At 41.2% G+C, this 20676-nt stretch overlaps 1 protein-coding gene across 31 annotated transcripts in view; it reads right to left on the bottom strand.

The window, feature by feature from the left end:
* The window catches only part of Nrxn1 (neurexin 1), a 1067728-nt gene extending 1048041 nt beyond the window's left edge, over nucleotides 1-19687 (bottom strand). For 9 of the 31 annotated variants that reach the window (XM_037198226.1, XM_037198233.1, XM_028893236.2 and 6 more), the window contains exons 1-2: nucleotides 19232-19687; nucleotides 14580-16225 (exon numbers count right to left, since the gene is read on the bottom strand). In XM_037198226.1, the coding sequence (XP_037054121.1) occupies nucleotides 14580-15351 (772 nt within the window). In that variant the 5' untranslated portion in view covers nucleotides 15352-16225; nucleotides 19232-19687. The remainder of the gene's footprint in view (nucleotides 1-14579; nucleotides 16226-19231) is intronic. The other 22 variants (XM_037198238.1, XM_028893306.2, XM_028893368.2 and 19 more) reach the window with 5 other exon arrangements.
* Nucleotides 19688-20676: the final 989 nt, after the last annotated feature.

Below are 20676 nucleotides of genomic sequence, written 5' to 3'. Positions count from 1 at the left end.
GTACCCTCTGGACCACTGCCAGCAGACCAAGGTGGGGTCGACCTTGTGGATTCCTGAGAGCCTCCCCAGCACCCTGCCTCTTCCTATTCCCATGATGTCCTCATCTATCATGGTATCTTCCTCCCTGCCCTCCCACTCTGTCCCTGTTCCGGCATGATCCTCCCCTTTTCCTATGCTCTCATTCCCTACTCCTCGCTCTCTGCCACCCCACACACACACCCAGTCCACTCACACTTCTCCTTCACAGGGTCATCCATGTGTCCCTCCTAGGTTTTTTCCCTGTTAGCTAGCCTCTCTGGAGTTGTGGGTTGCAGTCTGGCCATCCCTTCCATCATATTTAGTATCCACTTATGGGTGAGTACATAATATGTCCTTCTGAGTCTGGGTTTCCTCACTCAAGATGATATTTTCTAGTTCCATCCATTTGCCTGCAAATTTCATGATATCATTGTTTTTTACTGCTGAGTAGTACTCCATTGTGTATATATGCCATATTTTCTTTATCCATTCTTCAGTTGAGGGGCATCTAGGTTGTTTCCAGGTTCTTGATATTACAAATAATGCTGCTATGAACATAGTTGAGCATGTGTCCTTGTGGTAAGATTGAGCATTCCTTGGGTATATGCCCAAGCTGGGTCTTGAGGAAGACTTATTCCCAATTTTCTGAGAAACCGCCATACTGAAGAAAGGGGATTTTAAACAATTCAAGATGGGCAGTTGTCTATCTAAGCTCAAAGCTTGTTAAACATCCCTTAGGAAAGACTTACCTACCAATTCTTATTCTGGGTTCCCATTTACACAAGCTTGAGACAGAACACAGTTTCCCATTCATGTGCCCCAAACCAATATACTATTGTTCAGACACATTTCTGTCATTGGCCTTCCATGAACCAAATTATCTTTCTTTAGTTCAAATTATTTTTTTTCAATTTGTCGATTTATATTTATCCAGAAAACTTTTCTTGTTTACTAACAAGACATTTCCCGTTACACAGTTCTAGACCTCTTATTTCCAAACAGTAGACAGAAGTTCTCTTTGAGTCACTGGGTAACAATAGCTCATAAGTCTAATGAAGCCATGATGATGGAATTTCTAAGGTATGGCTGGAAATCAGTAGGTCAGGGAAAATCAAAGGGAAGGTGAGTGAGTGGGCAGAAGAGTGAAGATGCTGTGTGGATGGGCAGCTGAAGACAACCAGAGCACACTGTGAGGGGTAGGTTGTGGGAGACATTTGCCAACAGTAGGCCACAGAAACAAAGATTGAAAAGGAAGGAGGCTGAATGTCCCATGACTGTAACTGAAGGAGAATCCAGAACAGTTCTTGTTCAATGAAGACAGTTTGTTCTCTCTTTCTCTCTCTCTCTCTCTCTCTCTCTCTCTCTCTCTCTCTCTCTCTCTCTCTCTCTCTCTCTCTCTCTCTCTCTCTCTCTGACAAAGGTGATCCAAGAGGATACTAACTATATGGATTTCATTTCCACAGAATACATAACAAGAATACATAACAGGAAGATATTAATTTACATCAGCAGTGAAAGGCTTTCTATGAAATTGAGAGAAGCAATTCAGCTTTTGAAGAATTACTAAATAGTTAGAATTTGGAAAAAGAAGAAAAATACTATGAAACCACAATAGACAAGGTACACATCTTTGAAACACTGAATTCTGCCATGTGAATGCATGTAGAAGATATACAGTTACTGTTTTCTTAAAGAAGGAATTACAAGTTGAGGATAAGGCCTCATGAGCCACACAGTTTTGTTTCATTGCCTACCCTGAAAATTCCTACTATATGAATGGAGGCAATTTTCAAACCTAGCTCAGTCTTAGCATTCATATCTATAAATCAGTTAAAATAGTACATACCTTATAGGGATCTGTGGTGAACTAAATGAACAAATGTGTGTAAAGACCTTTAAACAATGCAAAACACACAGACACAGCACAGCATTCAATAAGATGTGATAAGATGAAGGTAGGCTGTATGTTACATGGTCTAAAGAAACAATGCTTACCCTTGCCTTCTCCATTCTCCTCTTTATTTCTGTAACCCAAATAAAGGGTTAGGCACCATGGAATGAACATTCTAGCTCCTTCCCACTGACCCAATATGTGAATGTCCTTAATTTAAATTCACAGTTCTCCATCAATATACCAGGTGCATCAAAATCTGATCTTTTGCACACACACCCTCACTCTCTCTCCCCACTACCTATTTTCTCTAATACTTTTCTCAAAATTCTGTTCTTTTGTCTCCGATTCCTCCTCCTTTTTCCCAGCCTCTTATCTCACTCCCCAGCACCCTTCATCCTCCATCCACTGGAACAAAGATACCCTACACTATATGTGGCACCAGCTCAAATCTCTGTTTACTCCAGCTAAAATGACATAAAAGTATTTCTGTGTCGTAGAAGTAAGGACTGTGTTCAGCAGAGCACCTTGGTTCTGAGAAGGGGAACTGTCTCTCATTATCCTCTATTTCAAAGATGTCTGGAGAAGTATACATAACGCTTTGGCTGAGAAGCACAACTCACAGAAGTAGAATGAGTCCTGAAACTATGTATGAACACGTGTGTGATGACATATTGTGTACCCTGATAAAATTTGCCTGAAGATCAAAGGACAGAACAAGCCACTTGATTAAACATAGAGGCCAGGCAGTGGTCCTTTAATCCTTTAATCCTAGCACTTGGGAGGCAGAGATCTGTCTGGGTCTCTATGAGTTCAAAGCTACCCTAGACTACATGAGATTGACTCCGTCTAGGAGAGAAACAGAGCCAGGCAGTGGTGGCACACACATTTAATCCCAGAATTTGGGAATCGCACACCTTTAATCTCAGCACTTGAGATCTCATGCCTTTGCTCCCAGTACTTGTGAGACACACACACCTCAGCACTAAGAAGGAAGTGATGTGGTTGGACAGAGAGAAAGGTTTATAAGGCATAAGGAGACAGGAACTAAAGGCCTTTTCCACTGAAGCCCTTTTTTAGCTGAGGATTCAGAGGCTTTCAAACAGGATTCTTGGTGTTGGTGAGGTGAGACATGGCAGTAGCTTGTTCCTTTGTCTCTCTGATCTTTCAGAATTTACCCCAATATCTGGCTTCAGGTTTATTATTATAGGACAATTTAGGAATTCGTGTTACACATGTGTAAAGGAATCAATAGAGCAGAGGACTACATGATATATATAATACAATGTAGGTTGTGATAAAAGGACTTTTTTTTTTTTGAGACAGGGTATCTCTGTAGTTTTGGTGTCTGTCCTGGATCTCACTCACTCTGCAGACCAGGCTAGCCTCGAACTCACAGAGATCTGCCTGACTCTGCCTACCAAGCACTGGGATTAAAGGTGTGCACCACCGCCTGGCGAAAGGACATATTTTATTGCAACCATTTGAAGTTAAAGGATGCATGAATAGAGCCTTAGAAAGCTATTTACTATGCATCAAAATCATGTAATAACAAGCTAGGCTGTGAGTTATGTTATGAAGCTTATGTTACTCAGATATTAAAAACAAGGGGTTTTTATAGGTTATAGGTTTCTCACATTTCATTAAAATGTTTTTTGGGATCTTTGAGGGGGTTTTTTTGGCAAAAAGTTTATTTTAAAATACTCTTTTACTCAGATAGTGGTCTCTGCTTATTTTGACCTTGTGTAGAGCTTAGTAAGTTCAATTCCCTAGTTTTTATATGTATATAAATTGAAGACCATCATTATTATTAGGAAAACATATTCACTTGTTTTTGTTTTTGTTGTTCACACAATACTTGAGAAGACACTAATTAGTAATGTAAAAGAAATATAACCTTTAATACTATGCTGAATTCCAAAAGAAATGCTGTGGATATCACTCTATATAAATAAAACACTGATGGCCAGTGACCAGGCAGGAAGTATAGGCGGGACAAAGAGAGAGGAGAATTGGGGAAACAGGAAGAAGGAGGGAGAGACACTGCAGCCACCACCAGGACAAGCAGCATGTAAAGACGCCGGTAAGCCACCAGCCATGTGGCAAGGTATAGATTTATAAAAATGGGTTAATTTAAGATATAAGAACAGTTAGCAAGAAGCCTGCCACGGCCATACAGTTTGTATGCAATATAAGTCTCTGTGTTTACTTGGTTGGGTCTGAGCGGCTGTGGGACTGGTGGGTGACAAAGATTTGTCCTGACTGTGGCCAAGGCAGGAAAACTCTAGCTACAAGAAATACTACTTTTAGATTAAGAATGATCTTTTTAATTTCTTAAGGTCTTGTGCAAGGAAAAAATAAATGACAAAAACTATTTTAGGCTATGTATACTATTATACTTTAAGGCTATCTTAAATAATATGTATTTTTTGATGATTTTAATGTAAATTTTAAGATTTCACAAACTGTTTTTGCTCGAATTATATCACTTTTTTGCAAGTCATATTTTTCTGTATGTCCCTGTGCAAAGATTTACACTTACATATACATTTATTGAGGAAAATAAATGTCTCATTATTTTTAAACTTCTCAATATTTCATTGCACTTGATCCAAGCAGGCTTTCATAAATGTACCTTATTACACATTTAATTATGCAGTGCAGGTAATGAAATACAATACATAACTTCACATTTTTTAAAGTTCACAGTTCAGTCAATTAAGCATGTAGTATATAGAGCATCACATATAAATTTAAACAAATAATAATTCATTTTAGGAGGAATTCAACTTTGCACTAAAGAAAAAGAGCTGAAGGTAGAAAGTGGTACCTTCCATGCAGCAGTTATAGTTACATGCTGCCATGCCAGCTTCTTCCCTAAGGAGAATCCAGGCATGCTTAATTATAGAGACATCATTACTTAGAAGAAAAACATGAGTCTTTAATTTCCTTGCTTCTCCTGGACTGAGGCTGTTCGTTCTGCTGAATCTAACAATGTCTGAGAAACACTGAAGCTAAGCTGGTTCTACAGAGAGGCCCAGGTGTTGTTAAGTCAGGAACAACAGTTCCTCCTGGCCGCTCTGATCAGTGCTGCTTTGGCTGCAGATGAGCAGCCGCACAAAATTCACTGCCTCTAATGAACAGAAACACACACACCCCACCCCCAGTAGCAAAATGCTGGTCAAGTGACAGTTCCGTTTGGCGTCTTCTAACTTGGATTTCCAGAGCCTTCTGGGAAGCAAACTATAGAAGCATTACAGAAGCAGTACTTGTTCTCATAGTGTAGAGTCGGTGTCCTGCTAATGTGTTCCACACAGTTTGGAGCACAAGTAACCACACAAGAGTTCAGGTCAGCACTTTGGCTTGCCAGCTAAGATTTGTCTTCCTCCCAGTTCCTTCTAATAATAACCTCTTATAGCTACCAGAAATAGCATAAAGAATGTATCTTTCTAAATCCAAGAACTACTCTTGGCCAAAGAGTTGGGAAGCCCAACTTACTTATCCAAGAGAAACACTATATTCTCACTTGGTAATTTCACTTAACTCCCCTCTGTGTTTACAAGAGCTAGAGTAATGCTTTCTTCAATCTCCAATATCCGTATCTTTAGGGGAACCAAGTTCCAACTCAGTATCTGTTATTTGACTGACCTAGGTGTTTACATTTGTACCAAACAACACCATGGACTTCCATATTTTCAAACTTTTTACTACCCAAATTATAAAACTGAGCGAAATTCAGTGTGCGGCTTTATTCATAAAAATGCAACTCATAAGGACAAAGGTTGGTGTTGGTTGGGTACAAAGTACTGGGATTTCTCTTCTGATTGCAAAGTTTAGTCTATCTACTAAGCATCCTGCTAGTAGATCAACAAGGGAAGCAAATACGTGTGACAAACATCCCGTGCTGTTTTCTTTAGCATCCTGACATTGGAAAATGGCAGTAAATTTAATTCTTTTACAACCCTCACATCTAAGGCCTTATTGTAAGTCAGCCACTTAAAGTAGTTAACAACCAGCCCAGCACAATTTACCCTCTGATGACTGGATATGCAGGCTTTGTCATGCAATGCCTGTCACCACAGAGTGGCCTGCCCAAGCACCTGGGCTCTAATTCCAGCCCAGCCATCAATTCCCTACTGGGGGAAGGGAACTTTTCTAACCTTCACATGGCTCAGAAGAAAAATAGGACTTTTATCAGGCTGTTGAAGAAATAACCAAGATAAAGTGGCTAGAACCCAATATAAAATGATTTCACTAAGAAAAAATAAGGAAGTAATTATTGGAATTACTAAGATGGCAGCAGAACAATTTTAAGCTGCTCTCATGTTTAACAGGTATCTGCAGCTCCAGTAAGCTAGTGAACTTTAAATAATTGGACATACAGCATTTGTGGGGAGCATCTTTCTTTGTAGGCTTGGAGGATTTGTGAGAATTTGATTGGACTATCTAGTAATGTGTTTTCCAATATCCAATTACTCACTTAAGTATTGAATTGAGCCCTGTCAAACTTATCATTTCAGCAACTGGACAGTTTCAGCATTTGAACTGTCCAAATTGCAAGGTTTCCATTGATTAATTGTAATGGCAAGATCCATGTTTAAACAATACAAATCAAAATTAAAAGTATGTTATTTCTAAGTATTATTAAGGCATCAGAAATTGAAAATGATTCAACTTCAAACATTGTATCAGGTATTTTAAACAGAGAACTCTGTTTGCTTCTAGTTTATTTATATATAATGTGTCTGCTCTCTGGAATGATGTTTGCATTTATATTAAAAATATTGGATATTCTGAATAAAAATATTTTAATGTGGATCCCCACTGAGGATTACCTCATACCTTAGCATTCATATATAATTCATAAATGTAGAGGTTTTCACTAAGCAGCAATCATTTTGAATTTGAAGAATTAAGAAGTTGACTGGCCCTTACATATAATAAAATGCACAGATCTTCAGGTATTGGTCAAGGAATATTCAATCACAAATATGTACCTCAAATAACCATGGCCCAGGCCCAAAGTTCCACCACCCTCTTTCAACATTACTATCCAATTACTTCTGTTTTGACCTCTGTCGTCATAGATTATTTGTGTCTCTTTAAATCTTCATAGAAAGAGGATCATCTTATTATTTATAAGAGTTATTGACCTAAGTTATGTGTGTCTGGTTTAGTGTTTACCCAAGAGAGAAAAGGAAACTACCATGGTGGTTACTAGCATTGGTGTTTGCCATACATCAATGAGCAGCAGCAGAATCCCACCAAATATGGTGAATACTACTGGGCATCAGTGATTAAAAATGCATCAAAATAATCCTAAAGTAAGATTATTAAAACAGTAGTTAACCTTTAATCATGAGTATAACATCCTACAACCATTACACAGTAGTTTCAGGGTTTGCACACATCAACCACTCTCGCACACTCTACATGGTTGGTCTGCAGGAACCATTAGAGTTTTAGGAAGCTCACTACCAGGTTTCTTCATTTGCAGTCTTGGAAACTGAAGCACAGAATGGTAGTGGCCTTATCCTACACTTAATGTCTGTTTAAAGACAAAGACATGTCTGATATTGTGTCCTCAGATTTTCATCATGTTCTGTTTGCACAATAACATGTAAATAATAAGGCAAAAAGGAAATCTGAGAAAGCACCCTGCCTATCCCCATTCTGTCCTGAAGTATAAATATTTGGAAGCTAGGCTGAAAACAGGAAGCACAAAGTCATGGAGTCATGAAAAAACTCTGAAGAAAATGGCCAAGCAAAATTATTTTTCAAAACCCAATTAGAACTTTTAAAACTTACTATTCAGTAAACTATGCAAATACATCTGTTCCTGTACTTCTAAGTAAGAAAAAAAAGATTGAGCCACAAAATTATACAGAAGTGCATGATAATATATATGTAGGTTTTACATAATATTTTAATAAGATGCATTTTTAACATAAAAACTTGTTCAAAATTATATCAGGAATGTTTATGGGTGTTTTTGAAAGTTTGTTTGTGAAGTGACTTTTAAGGGTAACTTTATTATAATAAAACAGAACTTGGCTGTCTGTGATGAAATGTAATTTTTCATCCACATTTATCTTTTCTCTCCTGTAAGGAGCACAGCCAGCAGGGAGAGATACTGCCTGGGAGAGACACAGAAGTGGCTGGTGACTGCTCAGGAGCTCATGAGGCTCACCTAATTCTCCAAATACAACTAAAAATAATAGAAATGTTAATATAACTCCAGTACTTGCTCTTGTCCAATGAGTAATCAGTTTAATTGTCAGATTTCATTGAAAAATGGCCAAAATTAGAACCTAATTATACTGCCATATGTATGTATGTATGTATATGAAGAAAAATAGTTTGTGATAACTATAACATCTGTTTTAAAATGCTCAAATATATTACTAGCCTGCACTTTTATATGAAAATTTCAAAAAGAAATTATAAATGGGACACCCGTGCTTACACTGGCCATTTAAAAGGCTCCTATTATAGATAGATAATTACACTATAGACATTATATTTTATTTTTTTGCTTTTGTTATTGTTGACCAAGTTCTGGCAGTCCTACCCAATGTTTGCACAAACTAAGCAAGTGCTGGGCCACTGAGCTGCATCCTCTGCCCAGTGTTATTTTTGGACAACTGGTAAGACAGAAAGAGTACTGTTTAAGTACAGGATTGTGCAGGCGTTATTTAGAGGATGAAAGACAGTGGTTAGAAATGTTTTTGTGTGTAGCATTTATTGAGTCATAAAATTATTACATGATTTTTAAAAAAATTTGAATCACAGCTTTAAAAAGGATATTAAGACAACTGTTTAAAACAGAAACAAAAGCTTATTGCCTTCATTATTGCCTTTCTTCATAAGTTGAAATTTTGACAATTAAAGAGATCACTGCACTGGAATTTAGTATTTAAAAGTTCCATACAGAGACTTTTGTGTGTAAGTACCCTTCAAGAAAGTGGTGTCAAGGACCAGACTGTGGTGCTGACAACAAAGCCTGCAGCAGGGAAGCAGATACCACCCGGCGCCCTGCCCATGCCATCCACCATTCTCTGTATTTACACAAAGTCACCAGCCTAGTTTTCACCAGGATTCTACGAAGCAATACAGCTCCTATGCAATACATATCCTATGCCAAGTCCTAAATTGAACAACAAAAAATGTAAGTTTTCCCACTTGTAATCTTCAGGCAGGCAGGCCAGAGAGTATGAGTAATTTAGCTCCTAAACTAAAATTACTCAACAGAAGAGGAAAACAAAAAACAAATTCTGTGAATCAGTGGAATTCTAGAATGGTAACTATGTTGTGGTCATTTCATAGAAGTGACAGATGTCTTTCGCTGTCCAATAGTAAGAAGTCCCCAGTACACTTCAACAAGGAGGAATCCATTCATGAGCTTTGTCCAACTCAAAGCTTTTTCACAGAGGTAAACAATCTTTTTTCTACAATGGTCAACCTCAAATAAAATTCTGGCAATGTCTCTGTATCATTTGTGTTTAGTATTTACAATTTAACTTTAAAAAAATCCCATTAACATTTTAGTTCCTGTAGGAACTGTAGGAATATTCCACATAATATTCATTTTAAGTGGTTTACAATGTTGCACCAGACAGCCAGTAGATGTTACTTTTTATTATAGATAAACTGATTACAATGTATTATATTTGTGATACAGTATGGTATTGCCACTGCTTTCCAGAAGACTTTGGCCTCAATTGGATAAACCAAGAGAAACCAAGTGACAATCCATACAGAGATCAGATCACGATTTTCCAAGTGGAGAGGAGTGTTATAAACAGTAAATGCACTTAAATCTCTAAACCTAACTAAGCCCAAGAAGATTCCAACTTCCTTAAAACATGAATCCCAACTTGAAGGACGCTTTTCAAGGTGTATATTTTTCTCTACTTTCTGCCGTTCAGTGACAAAAATAATATTTCTTTCATTTCCTCTGGCACCCTTCCAATCTGTTTTGTAAACTGATGTTAAAGTGTCATTAGTAAAATATAAATTTGACACTGCCCCTCTCATCTCCTATGCTATACTCTTGTGACTAACAAGGCTTAAAATCCTTGCATAGTCCAGAAAAGCTAGCAAGACCTGACCCTACTATCCTATTGACTATGGACCAAGAGCGTCATTCAAAGAGGACGCCTGACAGTGGCAGAACAGGTTGTGTCGTGTTCTGTAGAGACTTCTGACTGCTGAGTCTCCCTTCTCCATGTTTACCCAGGAAGTCCCTATCACATTCAGATATAAGTCTAATAGCTACACCTCAAGAAAATCTTGGACTAGGTCCCCTCACACTATTTTAAAATTCCAAACAGCATATAGCCATTCTTTAAAATATATCGCCATTTCTAATTTCCATATATATTATTTCAAATGGTATTCCTCCTCAGTAGATGACAGAATGTTGAGCTAGGAGCTACTTCTGAGTGCACTCACCATTGTAGCCACAAGTTTTCTCCATTCCCGCCCGGCCCCGTGGTCCTGCAGCCACTTATAAAATAATCATTCAGAGGCTTAATATTATTTAAAAACTGTATGGTCTATGGCAGGCCTCTTGCTGGCTAGCTCTTATAACTTAATCCATTTCTATTAATCTATGAGTTGCCACGTGGCCGTGGCTTACCAGTACTTTCATATCTTGCTTCTCCCCAGACCCTGCCTTTCTTTTTTCTGCCTTTCTCTTGGATTTCTTTTGGCCTGGCTATAACCTGACTTGCCATAGGTCAGAGCAGCTTCTTTATTAACCAGTCATAGCAACACATATTAACAGTAAACAGAAAGACATCTCACAGTACACCATTTCATTGCAGAAGCCTAAAGCTTTGGCATGTGCAAAGCAGTCAATCTATACCTTTGTATAAAAAGGGATGAATAAATGAATGTATGAATGTGTATTGTCAAATCTCTGGTCTCAGGAAAGTTATATAAAGGGTTTCATTGAAGCAGCACTTTAGTAAAGACATTTACTGCACTGCCATGCCCTATAATATTAAGCAATAATGCATTTTTATAGTAATTTGAATAGAGAAACTGAAAGAAAATGATATCACAATCTAGTATGATATGAAACATATGACCATGAAAAGTCTAGGACTTACTTAGATATGGAGATCACAAGAATAATTTAATTTCTTATGGATCATCATTTTAGCCCTAATTTTAAGCTGGATGATCATTAGATTCACTATGTTTTTGAAACTGCTAGGAAACTATCAGTACCCTTAAGTAGAAACTTATTAAATAATAATGGCACAGACGCACTTAGATGCGTATGATCCACTGAAAAAGCTATGTGCTCCATAAGCATCCATCATTCAGGAAGGATGACATTGTTAGAGCCGTGATAACCCTCAGGATCAAAAATACCAGTGGTGTATAAAGTACCTGTTTCTGGGACTATTTTGTATGTATTTTTGCTCTTTGAAAAACACCTCATCCCCCCCTCCCACCCACCCTCAAAAAAGCCAAAAAAGGAAGGAAAAAGTTTACTTAGCATATTAAAAGAGACATGAAGTGTTTCTGTTCTTATCTAGGCTCTGCCACTAACCTGATCATGAAACACAACTTTTCAGGTGTTCTCTCTCCATCAGTACATAAATATGTAAGTAAATAAATAGGTAAATCTTATTAGGATGACAAAGAATTCATTCAAGAAAAATATTCTTGAATGAAATTCACAGACAAATTGTCCCAGTCATCTAGATGGGGAAGATAAAACCAGACCATTCCATTCTCACTTTATATTATCATCATATTTTTAGTTCTTATTTTTTATTTTGTTTTGTTGTTGTTCAAACAGCCCTAGCTGTCCTGGAACTTGCTTTGTAGACCAGACTTGCCTTGAACACACAGAGATCAGCCTGCCTCTGCTTCTCTAGTGCTGGGATCAAAGGTGTGCGCCACCACTGCCTAACTGTTCTTAATTGTTTTAAATAGAAGGCTACTACAATATATTGTACTTCCTAAATTAAGTGTAAAAGGAATTGAAAGGACTGGGGATGCCTTAACTCTGTGTTTAATATTTGCTTAACTGTAATCTTTCCTGCACAATTTCTGTAATGAATATTTATTTATTTTGTTTTTAAATTGGGTTTATAAAGAATGTGGTAATCAGTGTAAATACTGAGAGGAGACAGAGCTTTGTTTACACTTCATCTGAATAGAAATCATCTCCCCCAGTCGTCAAGGCATGATCGGTGTTGGGAGAGGCATCCACTCCAATTAATTATTCAATAGTCACTTGACACACATGAAATGGAGAAAATAAGCAAAGCAAAGCCAATGCTTCTGGGAAGACAGACTATGCCTTAATCATTCTATTTCCCATTTCTTTGATAATCACAAGAACCCAGCCTTTTGTTTTCATGCCATGACTAGTGGTGAGCTTTGCATTCTCTTTCAGCTCACATATTCAAAATGAATCAATGCTTAGGACAATTCTGATGCATTTACTTTCTTGGGAAGATTTTTCATAGGCCTCGGATACCATACTGCTCCAATATTCATCCTGTTAATTCCAAATTATGCACCTTACAGAAAGAACTATGCATCTGCCAAAACAAAATGTATTTTGGAAACATCTAATTCTGTTTCTCTTTAACATTCCCCTTTTTTTCAAGCTTTCTCCAGTCTTAACTGTTCCTCATTATGCATGATCCTTGGATCCCTACATTAAAATGCATAGAAATATTTTTAAAATTCATTTAAAACACTCTCCCACACAGTACAAGCTGTCATTGTGTCATATTTGTTTCTTAATTTAAGAAAGGAAGTTATATTTCATTAAGTTGCCTTCTTTATCATTTAAAGTGCCATTAGGATGCTTAGAGAAGTATTTTCCCATAAAAATAATATTTGCCATTCCTTATTAATCAATACAAATGTATGCAACTTCAGGTTGTACTACTGAATTCATCTCATCTAGCTATCATATTCAGGATTTACAGTTCAGCTAGATTTGGTAGAGGAAAAAGATTGTTCTGTTTTATTTTTGTAAAACATGAAATCTGATCTTATGTTCACGGAAATTTACCAGTAGAGATGAAGTTCAGTATGGGACATGGGATACAGTCACCTCTAATTACTTAGACCAAAGAACCTAACACAAACCCATATGAAAACAAAGCACGGGTAATAACTCTTAAACACCCCACCACTGTTCCCATGAAAGCTACAGAACACTCCTGTATACCACTTTTCTTCCTCCTAACTAACTCTCTTTGCTGTTTAAGCAGTTACAAATTTCATCATGTCTGCCTTTCTTTAAAAGCCAAATGAGAGAGAGCTGCCAAGTCTAATAAGAATTACAAAGGCTGGCTCCTCGAAGCAGTATCAGCCAAAGGGGGGGAGGGAATTTTTAAAGAAAAAAGAACAAAACCCCAAAGCCAGACATCACACAATAAAACACAGCCACACACAGAGCTTTTGGGCCCTGTCTTTCCAAATCAGATATAATTATAATAATTGACCTTTTCACATCAACCATACGTGCTATCTATCCATGCACTAACTGCCTTGATTTGACCCCAAGCTATATACCTAATGAAAATCAAGACACCTCTCTTGCTTAGCTTCTAATATATTCATGTTTCACCCTAGGCACATCACTCACCCCCTTTCTGTTTATAAGTTTCCCTGCATTTATATAAGAATAATTTCCTTGGTCACTGTCATAAAAATAAATAAATAAATAAACATAGAAGAGATACACAGAAAGCTGTGTTTTAGATGTAAACGGGTGAAAATAAAGCTTAGCTGTACTTTGTTTTAAGCCCTGAGGACCACGAAAACAACTTGACTTCTGCTACTCAAAAAAATGTTATCAGCTGGATATCTATGGAAAAATCTCTTACCATCACTCACATGCATCCTGTTCAATAGCCTGGACAGTCTTCCCGATCCAGCGACATCTAAATTGCTCTAGTACTTTTGTTACCAAGCATTTGTTAAGCATGAAATACATTATCTCATCTCTAGCATTCCTCACCATTAGCTGACCTGTCTCACACTTGAAGAAACCAAAGAAATCACAAAATTCAACTTGAATATGGCAAATCTGGGGATTGGGACATAACCATGGAAACCAATACTATTTTCCCAAAGCCTCCTGTTCATGAAGGAAATCTCTTTCCACAACCAGGGGCAGGTCTTGGATCTGCATCGTTACCCAGGGCCTAAGGACTGTCGAGTGTGCTCTGACCAGGAACCATGTGGACAGCTCTACCATGGATGGCCCAGGGCTGCTTACCCTGCACTTAATTTTCTCACCAAACACATGCTCAGTCTTCTAGACGCTTGTCAATACCTTACAGGCAAGGTCTGTGTACTATAGTTACTGGTGGTCCAGGACAGTACAGGGCCATGTAGGTGGGCAATGGCCATCGAACTACAGGAACCTGACAACCTTGGGCTGGGGCTTTAGGGAGGCCATTCTATTGGTCACTTGGAAGGAGGTAGACTTGCATGGACGGGGCCTCGGGAAGTGAGGGAGGCTTGCCCATTCAGAGGCTGCAAAGGGAGGAGCTATCTGCGGAGGGCAGCATGGCCTTGAGGGACAGGCCTTCACCAGGAGGCATCTGGAGGAGGAAGGCCCCATGCACCGGCCTCCCGCCCAGCCCAGGCCGAGGCTCCACGGGGGTCGGGCAGGCCTTACCTTGGCTGCAGTCCTTGCCGCGGAAGCCGGTCCTCGAGCAGTCGCACACGGCCTGGTCGTCGACCACCGAGCAGACGCCTCCGTTGAGGCACACGCCGCCCTCGCCCTCGTCGCCCGCCTCGCACGGGCTCCCCCCGCCGCTGTTGGGCGGCTCGTCGTCCAACTTGACCTCGCCGCTGTCCACGGGCAGCGCCTGCGACGAGTTGACCCTGACGTCGCGGATCCAGCCCTTGAAGGGCTCGCGCTCCCTTACCGAGGCCAGGGTGAGCTTGAGCGCCGCGGCCCGCAGTTCGGGGGGCAGCCCCCCAACGAAGAGCCCGCTGAAGACCGTCATGTCCCTGCGCTTGGACTTGACCTCCACCCACTTGGCCTCGGCCTGGTCGATGTAGAGCGTGGTGTTGCGGAACTGGCGGCGGATGCGCACGCTGTGCCACGCCCCGTCGTTGACCGGCGTGTCCGCCAGCAGCGTGGCCGGCTCGGCGCAGAAGATGGAGAAGCTGAGCTGCAGGCGCCCGCCGCGGGTCAGGATGAGCTCCAGGAAGTCGCAGAAGCCCTCGTCGTCGAAGTAGAGCACGAGGCCGCGGGCGCTGCGCGTCTTCAGCTGGAAGCTCATCTCGCTCTCGCAGCAGGCGTTCCACTTGGGGAAGCGCGTCCACTGACCCTCGGCACCCGGGAACTCCAGCCCGCTGCCCAGCTCGGCCCAGCAGCCCAGCAGCAGCAGCGACAGGCATAGGAGAAAGCAGCCCCCGCGCTGGACCAGCGCCGACCCCATGCTCGGGGCTGGGGTGCGGCGGGGGGGAGCCGGGGGCGACAGGGTCGAAACGGTCCTGGACACCGTCACGGAGAAATGGGGGTCCGTAGAGGAGTGGGAGGGAGGGGGCAGGTGGGCGTGGGAGGGGCGCACCCTCCTTTAGCTCTTTTTTTCTTCTTCTTCTCTTCCAGCAGCCCCTTCCTCGCTCCCAGTAGTCCCCTTCCAACTGGAAAGCAGAGACCCCAGTGGTACAGGGTAGCCACAGAACTTCCAGGCCAAAGGGAGGAGGCACTTTGGAGGCAACCTACTGAAAATGATGGCCACCTAGGCTCAAAGATCACTGATCCATTTGCATCCAATGATGTCAAGTAAGAGCATCTGCGGCTCCAACAAACACTTCACTCTTCCAGGAACAACACCTGCAAGGTATCACCGGTGGTGCCCGCAGAAAGAAGGAGAGTCAGGAGGCAACTCGTACTTCTCAGGGACTGACGGGAAGCCAATAATGCGCCAGTATCTTTGGCTCTTGGGAAGCCTTGAGGACCCTCCAGATGTTGGCCCCAAGAACAAAGGAAGAACGGACACGAGGGACACCAGAACAGCTTCAGAGACCTGCTTCTTCTGCCATATCACGGGCTTCCAGTACCACTGAAGTCAAGAACAAATTTCTTGTGCATGCCTTCCCGGGCTGATTTCACTTTATGTTGACCAGCCCTGTCAGTAAGACTCAAACCCTGTTGTGAAACAGCCAGAAGCTGTTAGATGGTGAAATCAAATCCCAACAGCTCTCCGATTTTCTCCCTCTGCAAGGCCACACTAAGATGCTTGCATGTCAATTGGTTGTATGTTGCTGATGCATTTTGATTTTATTGTCTTTTTATAAGGACCCAGAAATCTGTGGAAATTAAAATAAAAATTAAGACCTCTATTCAATTATAGTATTATGCAAATCATTACTCAACTAGGAAAGCGGGTATATGACCAATGATTTTATCAAACCAAAGAATTAATTTTTCTGGATACAGGTACGCGCGTGCATGCGTGTGTGTGTGTGTGTGTGTGTGTGTGTGTGTGTGTGTGTGTGTGTACGTACAGTAAGGCCAAATATTTCCTACTCTGTAATGTCACACTCTAACAGCAAGCTATTACAACCTTGAGTTTACCATATCTGTTCATTGGTGACCAGAATTTTAAGAACAATTTGGTTATGACGTTCTTTCCAATTGTCCAAGAAAGTTTTAATTTCTAAAATGTATGAGGAGAGAAATGGAATGCCTTTTTAAAGGTTTTATACTTAACACCGTGTGCTAGTTCCATGGAGAGGTGATACAACCTGTTCAAAGCCCAGTTAATGGCCAATTTTATAACAGGGAAAATACATCAAACTTTCAGCAGGAAGATGCTAGCTTACATTTGTATAGCATTCCTATCACTTGTCTCCCAGACAACAGGACTGTCGTGGTTTCTTGGGAGTCTCTTTAAAATTTCAAGCAAATATATTCCTCCTTTTTTTTTAATCAAATACATGATCTGTTATAATATAAAACATCTAACTGGAGGCAAATTTGGCAGTATTTATGTCCTTGCTGCCATCATATTAGTTATTTCAAAAATGGGTATTTAATATTCTGCCTAACAGTCTGGTGATCTGACTCCTCCTCAAGTCTTTATCTGGCTGTCAGCCATTAGGACTTGTGTGGTCAGAACGGCAGTTGGTGTGTATGTCACCTCGGCTGTTATGGCTCCAGGATGCTCGAATTTAAAGCCATACCTTTGAATCACTCATGGTGCTCTTGAATCACTTCTTTTTATTTAACTCTAATCTGACAGGCTTTTGAAATGGTACAGAAACCATAAATCTTGAAGGAGGGGCTATGAATTTTTTTAACCAAATAACTCACATTTTGAGAAAAAAAAATAAAATGTATCATTTGGTCATTCCAATGGAACATATCACCCTCACCATGTCTCACTATCCCCTACACACACACACACACACACACACACACACACACACACACACACTGCTCCAAATTTACTGCTTGGACACAGAGCTCACTATCTAATTAACACTTTTTCCCCCTACAAGCTGAAACTAGCAGTAATTGATGGCACCGCATTGTGGCTGCTCCTATGTGGAGGGAGCTGAAAGCATTTCTCTTCAGTTCAGAGCGATCCCTACAGGTGTCAGCTGAGAGCCATCAAGCTAGGGGATCCCACTTCAAGTTCCTCCCCAGATGAAATTGATGATAGGTTCTCTTCTTTCAACATAGACACACCATACACAACACAGACACACACAGACACCTCACATATAATGCACTCATACACTTCTCCTTACCAAATGGTAATGGAAATCTCAGTTGCCTATTTATTATGGCTGATACATTCCTCACCCTCAGCTATTACAAGTCATATCTCTCCTACTCCTGTGCCAAACCCAAAGAAAGGTGCTTTTAAAAATGATCAATAATAGCATATTATTCAGTATACTTTCATGTTTAAGTAGGATGTGGAATATGGTAAATGTTCAGTATTTAGAAAAATTAGTCTGGACTATCACAAGAGTAGTGCTTCAAGGCCATTCTCAGCTTGTTTCTGTCTCTATATCTGTCTCTCTGTCTCTCTGTATCTCCTTCGGTCTCTATTTCTGACTCTGTGTGTGTGTGTGGAGAGAGAGAGAGAGAGAGAGAGAGAGAGAGAGAGAGAGAGAGAGAGGATAGAGACAAACTGGGTAACTGACAGTTGGAGCTTATTATTGTATAATTTTACATATATCACATAACCTTTTTGCACCCTGTCTCCTGCCCTCCTCATCTGAGGCACACCTTGACCATTTTGGAAAGGATGGAGAGAAGGAGGAGAAAACCTGGAAGAATGTATATATGTTTATGTATATATATATATATATACACACACATATATGTATGTATATATATTCTTATGTATGTATGTATGTGTATATATATTCTTATCACAGGGGAGGTCAACTGGCTTTCCCAGTTCCTAGAGGAAGCTCATTGTGTGAAAGACAGTATCTTTATTTATATGGAAAAAGAGGATTCTCTCTCGGTGCCCAGAAAAGACCTGGAGAGTTCACAAATTAGAAGATGAAATAAAGGGATCTGAAAAACAACCATACTGCAGCCAAAACAAGAAGCGCTCTAATTCAAAAGCTGCCTAACAGCCTCATTAATCTTTTCTCTCGTTTCTAGAACAAAATTCATTCCCAAGTCACTGGAAGGATCAATACAGTATGCTGATCGGCTGCAGTTGCATTTATTTTTATCATGTTTTCAGTGACACACATGCACACACACACACACACACACACACACACACACCCCTTACCATAAAACCTTTCAATATATATCCCTATAAGGAATCTGAAATCCATGAGAGAAATATTACAAGTTTTATCTTTTTGGCTCTGGCTTTTGCAAAGTACCTCAATACCAATGCACACCCAAAATTCTCCCTGGCTTTCCCGCCCAGTCTCTAAGCACCATCCCTAACACCAGTGCAGTTTCTTGGAGCCTGAAGTCTATTGCACAAATTAAGGATGGGCACAGTCAGGAATGATGGGGAAGGAAGAGAAAGAAAGATATAGATATGTTTTATTTTATTGTTTTGCTTTCTAACTGCCTTTCCCTTTTCTTTCTTTGGATAACAAATCACTGCATTTAGCCTTTAAGTTACTACCTAGTTCCACCATCTCATCTTCTTGCCATTTGAAAGGCTACACGCAAAACAAGCAAAATCTACACTCCTCCACCCTCCCACCACCCATCCTTCCCTCCGTATTTGTGGCAGATCCTGGCCCAGTTACAACAGGGAAAGATACCCTTCTCCAGCTTGCCTCGCCCCATCCCCTCCCCCAGCCCAAATTGAGCTCCTTTACCTGCCTGGTTATTCCCCTTAGCTCCAGCCAGAGCTTGAAGCATGCATCGGTCAAAGCGAATTTCCTGAGGTCTAAGGATAAGGCGACTGCTGCTGCCTTTTTCCGAGGCGTCAGGCTTGAGCGTCTATCTCCAAGAGTGCGGAAGGGAAGAACATGCAACGGAGGGGAGCAGCAGGGGGAGCAGGAGGAGGAGGAGGAGAGGGAAAAGGGGAAGGAAGAGGCGGTGGTGAAGCCCGAGAAGGCTGGGTTACGTGACGCCGGGTGCTGTCCTTCTGAAAGAGAAGGGCGGAGCTGAGCTCTCCGCAGTACCATGGAGAGCGGCCGGCCGGTCCTCTGGCTAGGGAACCGGTGGCCTCAGAAGGCAGCCGCAGCCCCTTCCAAGTTCAGATGCTGAGAGGCAAGGTGCTTCTACCTTTGCATCGTCCCCTTGCAGGGGGAATCTGGGGGCGGAGACTTGCCACAAGCACTTCTAACTAGTCACTCGCCACCCTCCCTTCCCAGAGAGAGAGAGAGAGAGAGAGAGAGAGAGAGAGAGAGAGAGAGAGAGAGAGAGAGACCAGAGTCACGTAGCCTACTGAGCATGCCCAGGCCCCTGCTAGACCCACGAAAATCTTGTGGAGATTCCACTTCTCCGGGATTTAGTCATGATTGGGCGGGGGTACCTGAGAAGATGCCAGGAAAGGACTCGGCAGCTAAAGAGAAAGAACAGAAACCGAGAAGCCGGTGACTAAGACAAGCTCCAGCTCAAGGTGTGCACCTGGATCTCCAGTTCTGAACCCTTGCAAAACTAGACCCTCTTTGAGGAATGCAGGGGCAGGCGGGACTCAACACCCGCACTAGCTCCCTACTGTACTCAGTGTTCTGCCCCACCCCTTTCTGTAGCCCTGGACTGAGCCATCGGTCTATGCTGTGATAAAAGGACATTAGAGAGACCCACCAGACTATCGCTCCAAGTAGGAGACCAGATTCATGCATCTGACAAGGTGCTTTCCTGGCAGTTTCTCCATCCTCCAGCTTTCCATTCCCTGCCTCTGCTTTGGGCATCCTGAGCTGAACCAAGTTCTCTACCTATTTAACTCTTCCCTCCAGCTCTTCCTTCCTTTAGCCTCTAGTAAAACCTGGAAAAAGTGCAGCGCAGTGTGAGCCTCTCTCACTGTGTAATTGGGCATGCCCAGTAGGCATTTCTGTATCTGGTGAGGAAGGAGTTAACTCTAAGCGAGCTTGCAGACAAAGTGGATAGAAGTCTGGAGTCTGTGGCTTTAAATTATGCGTTCAGTCCTTTGGACATTTAAATTCCTATCCCCGTTATATTTCTACCACAGGTTAGTTTTAGAGTAGAAATACCAGATGTTTTTATTTCAACATCACAGACTTGATAGCCTTAGCCTCAAATGCTGAGGTAAGAGTATTTTCTGCCTTCAGGCTCTTTAAAGGAAGAATGCAAG

The sequence above is a fragment of the Peromyscus leucopus genome, chromosome 22 (genome assembly GCF_004664715.2).
Source record: "Peromyscus leucopus breed LL Stock chromosome 22, UCI_PerLeu_2.1, whole genome shotgun sequence".
NCBI classification, from domain to species: Eukaryota; Metazoa; Chordata; class Mammalia; order Rodentia; family Cricetidae; genus Peromyscus; species Peromyscus leucopus.
This window is presented reverse-complemented; position numbering and strand designations above follow the sequence as displayed.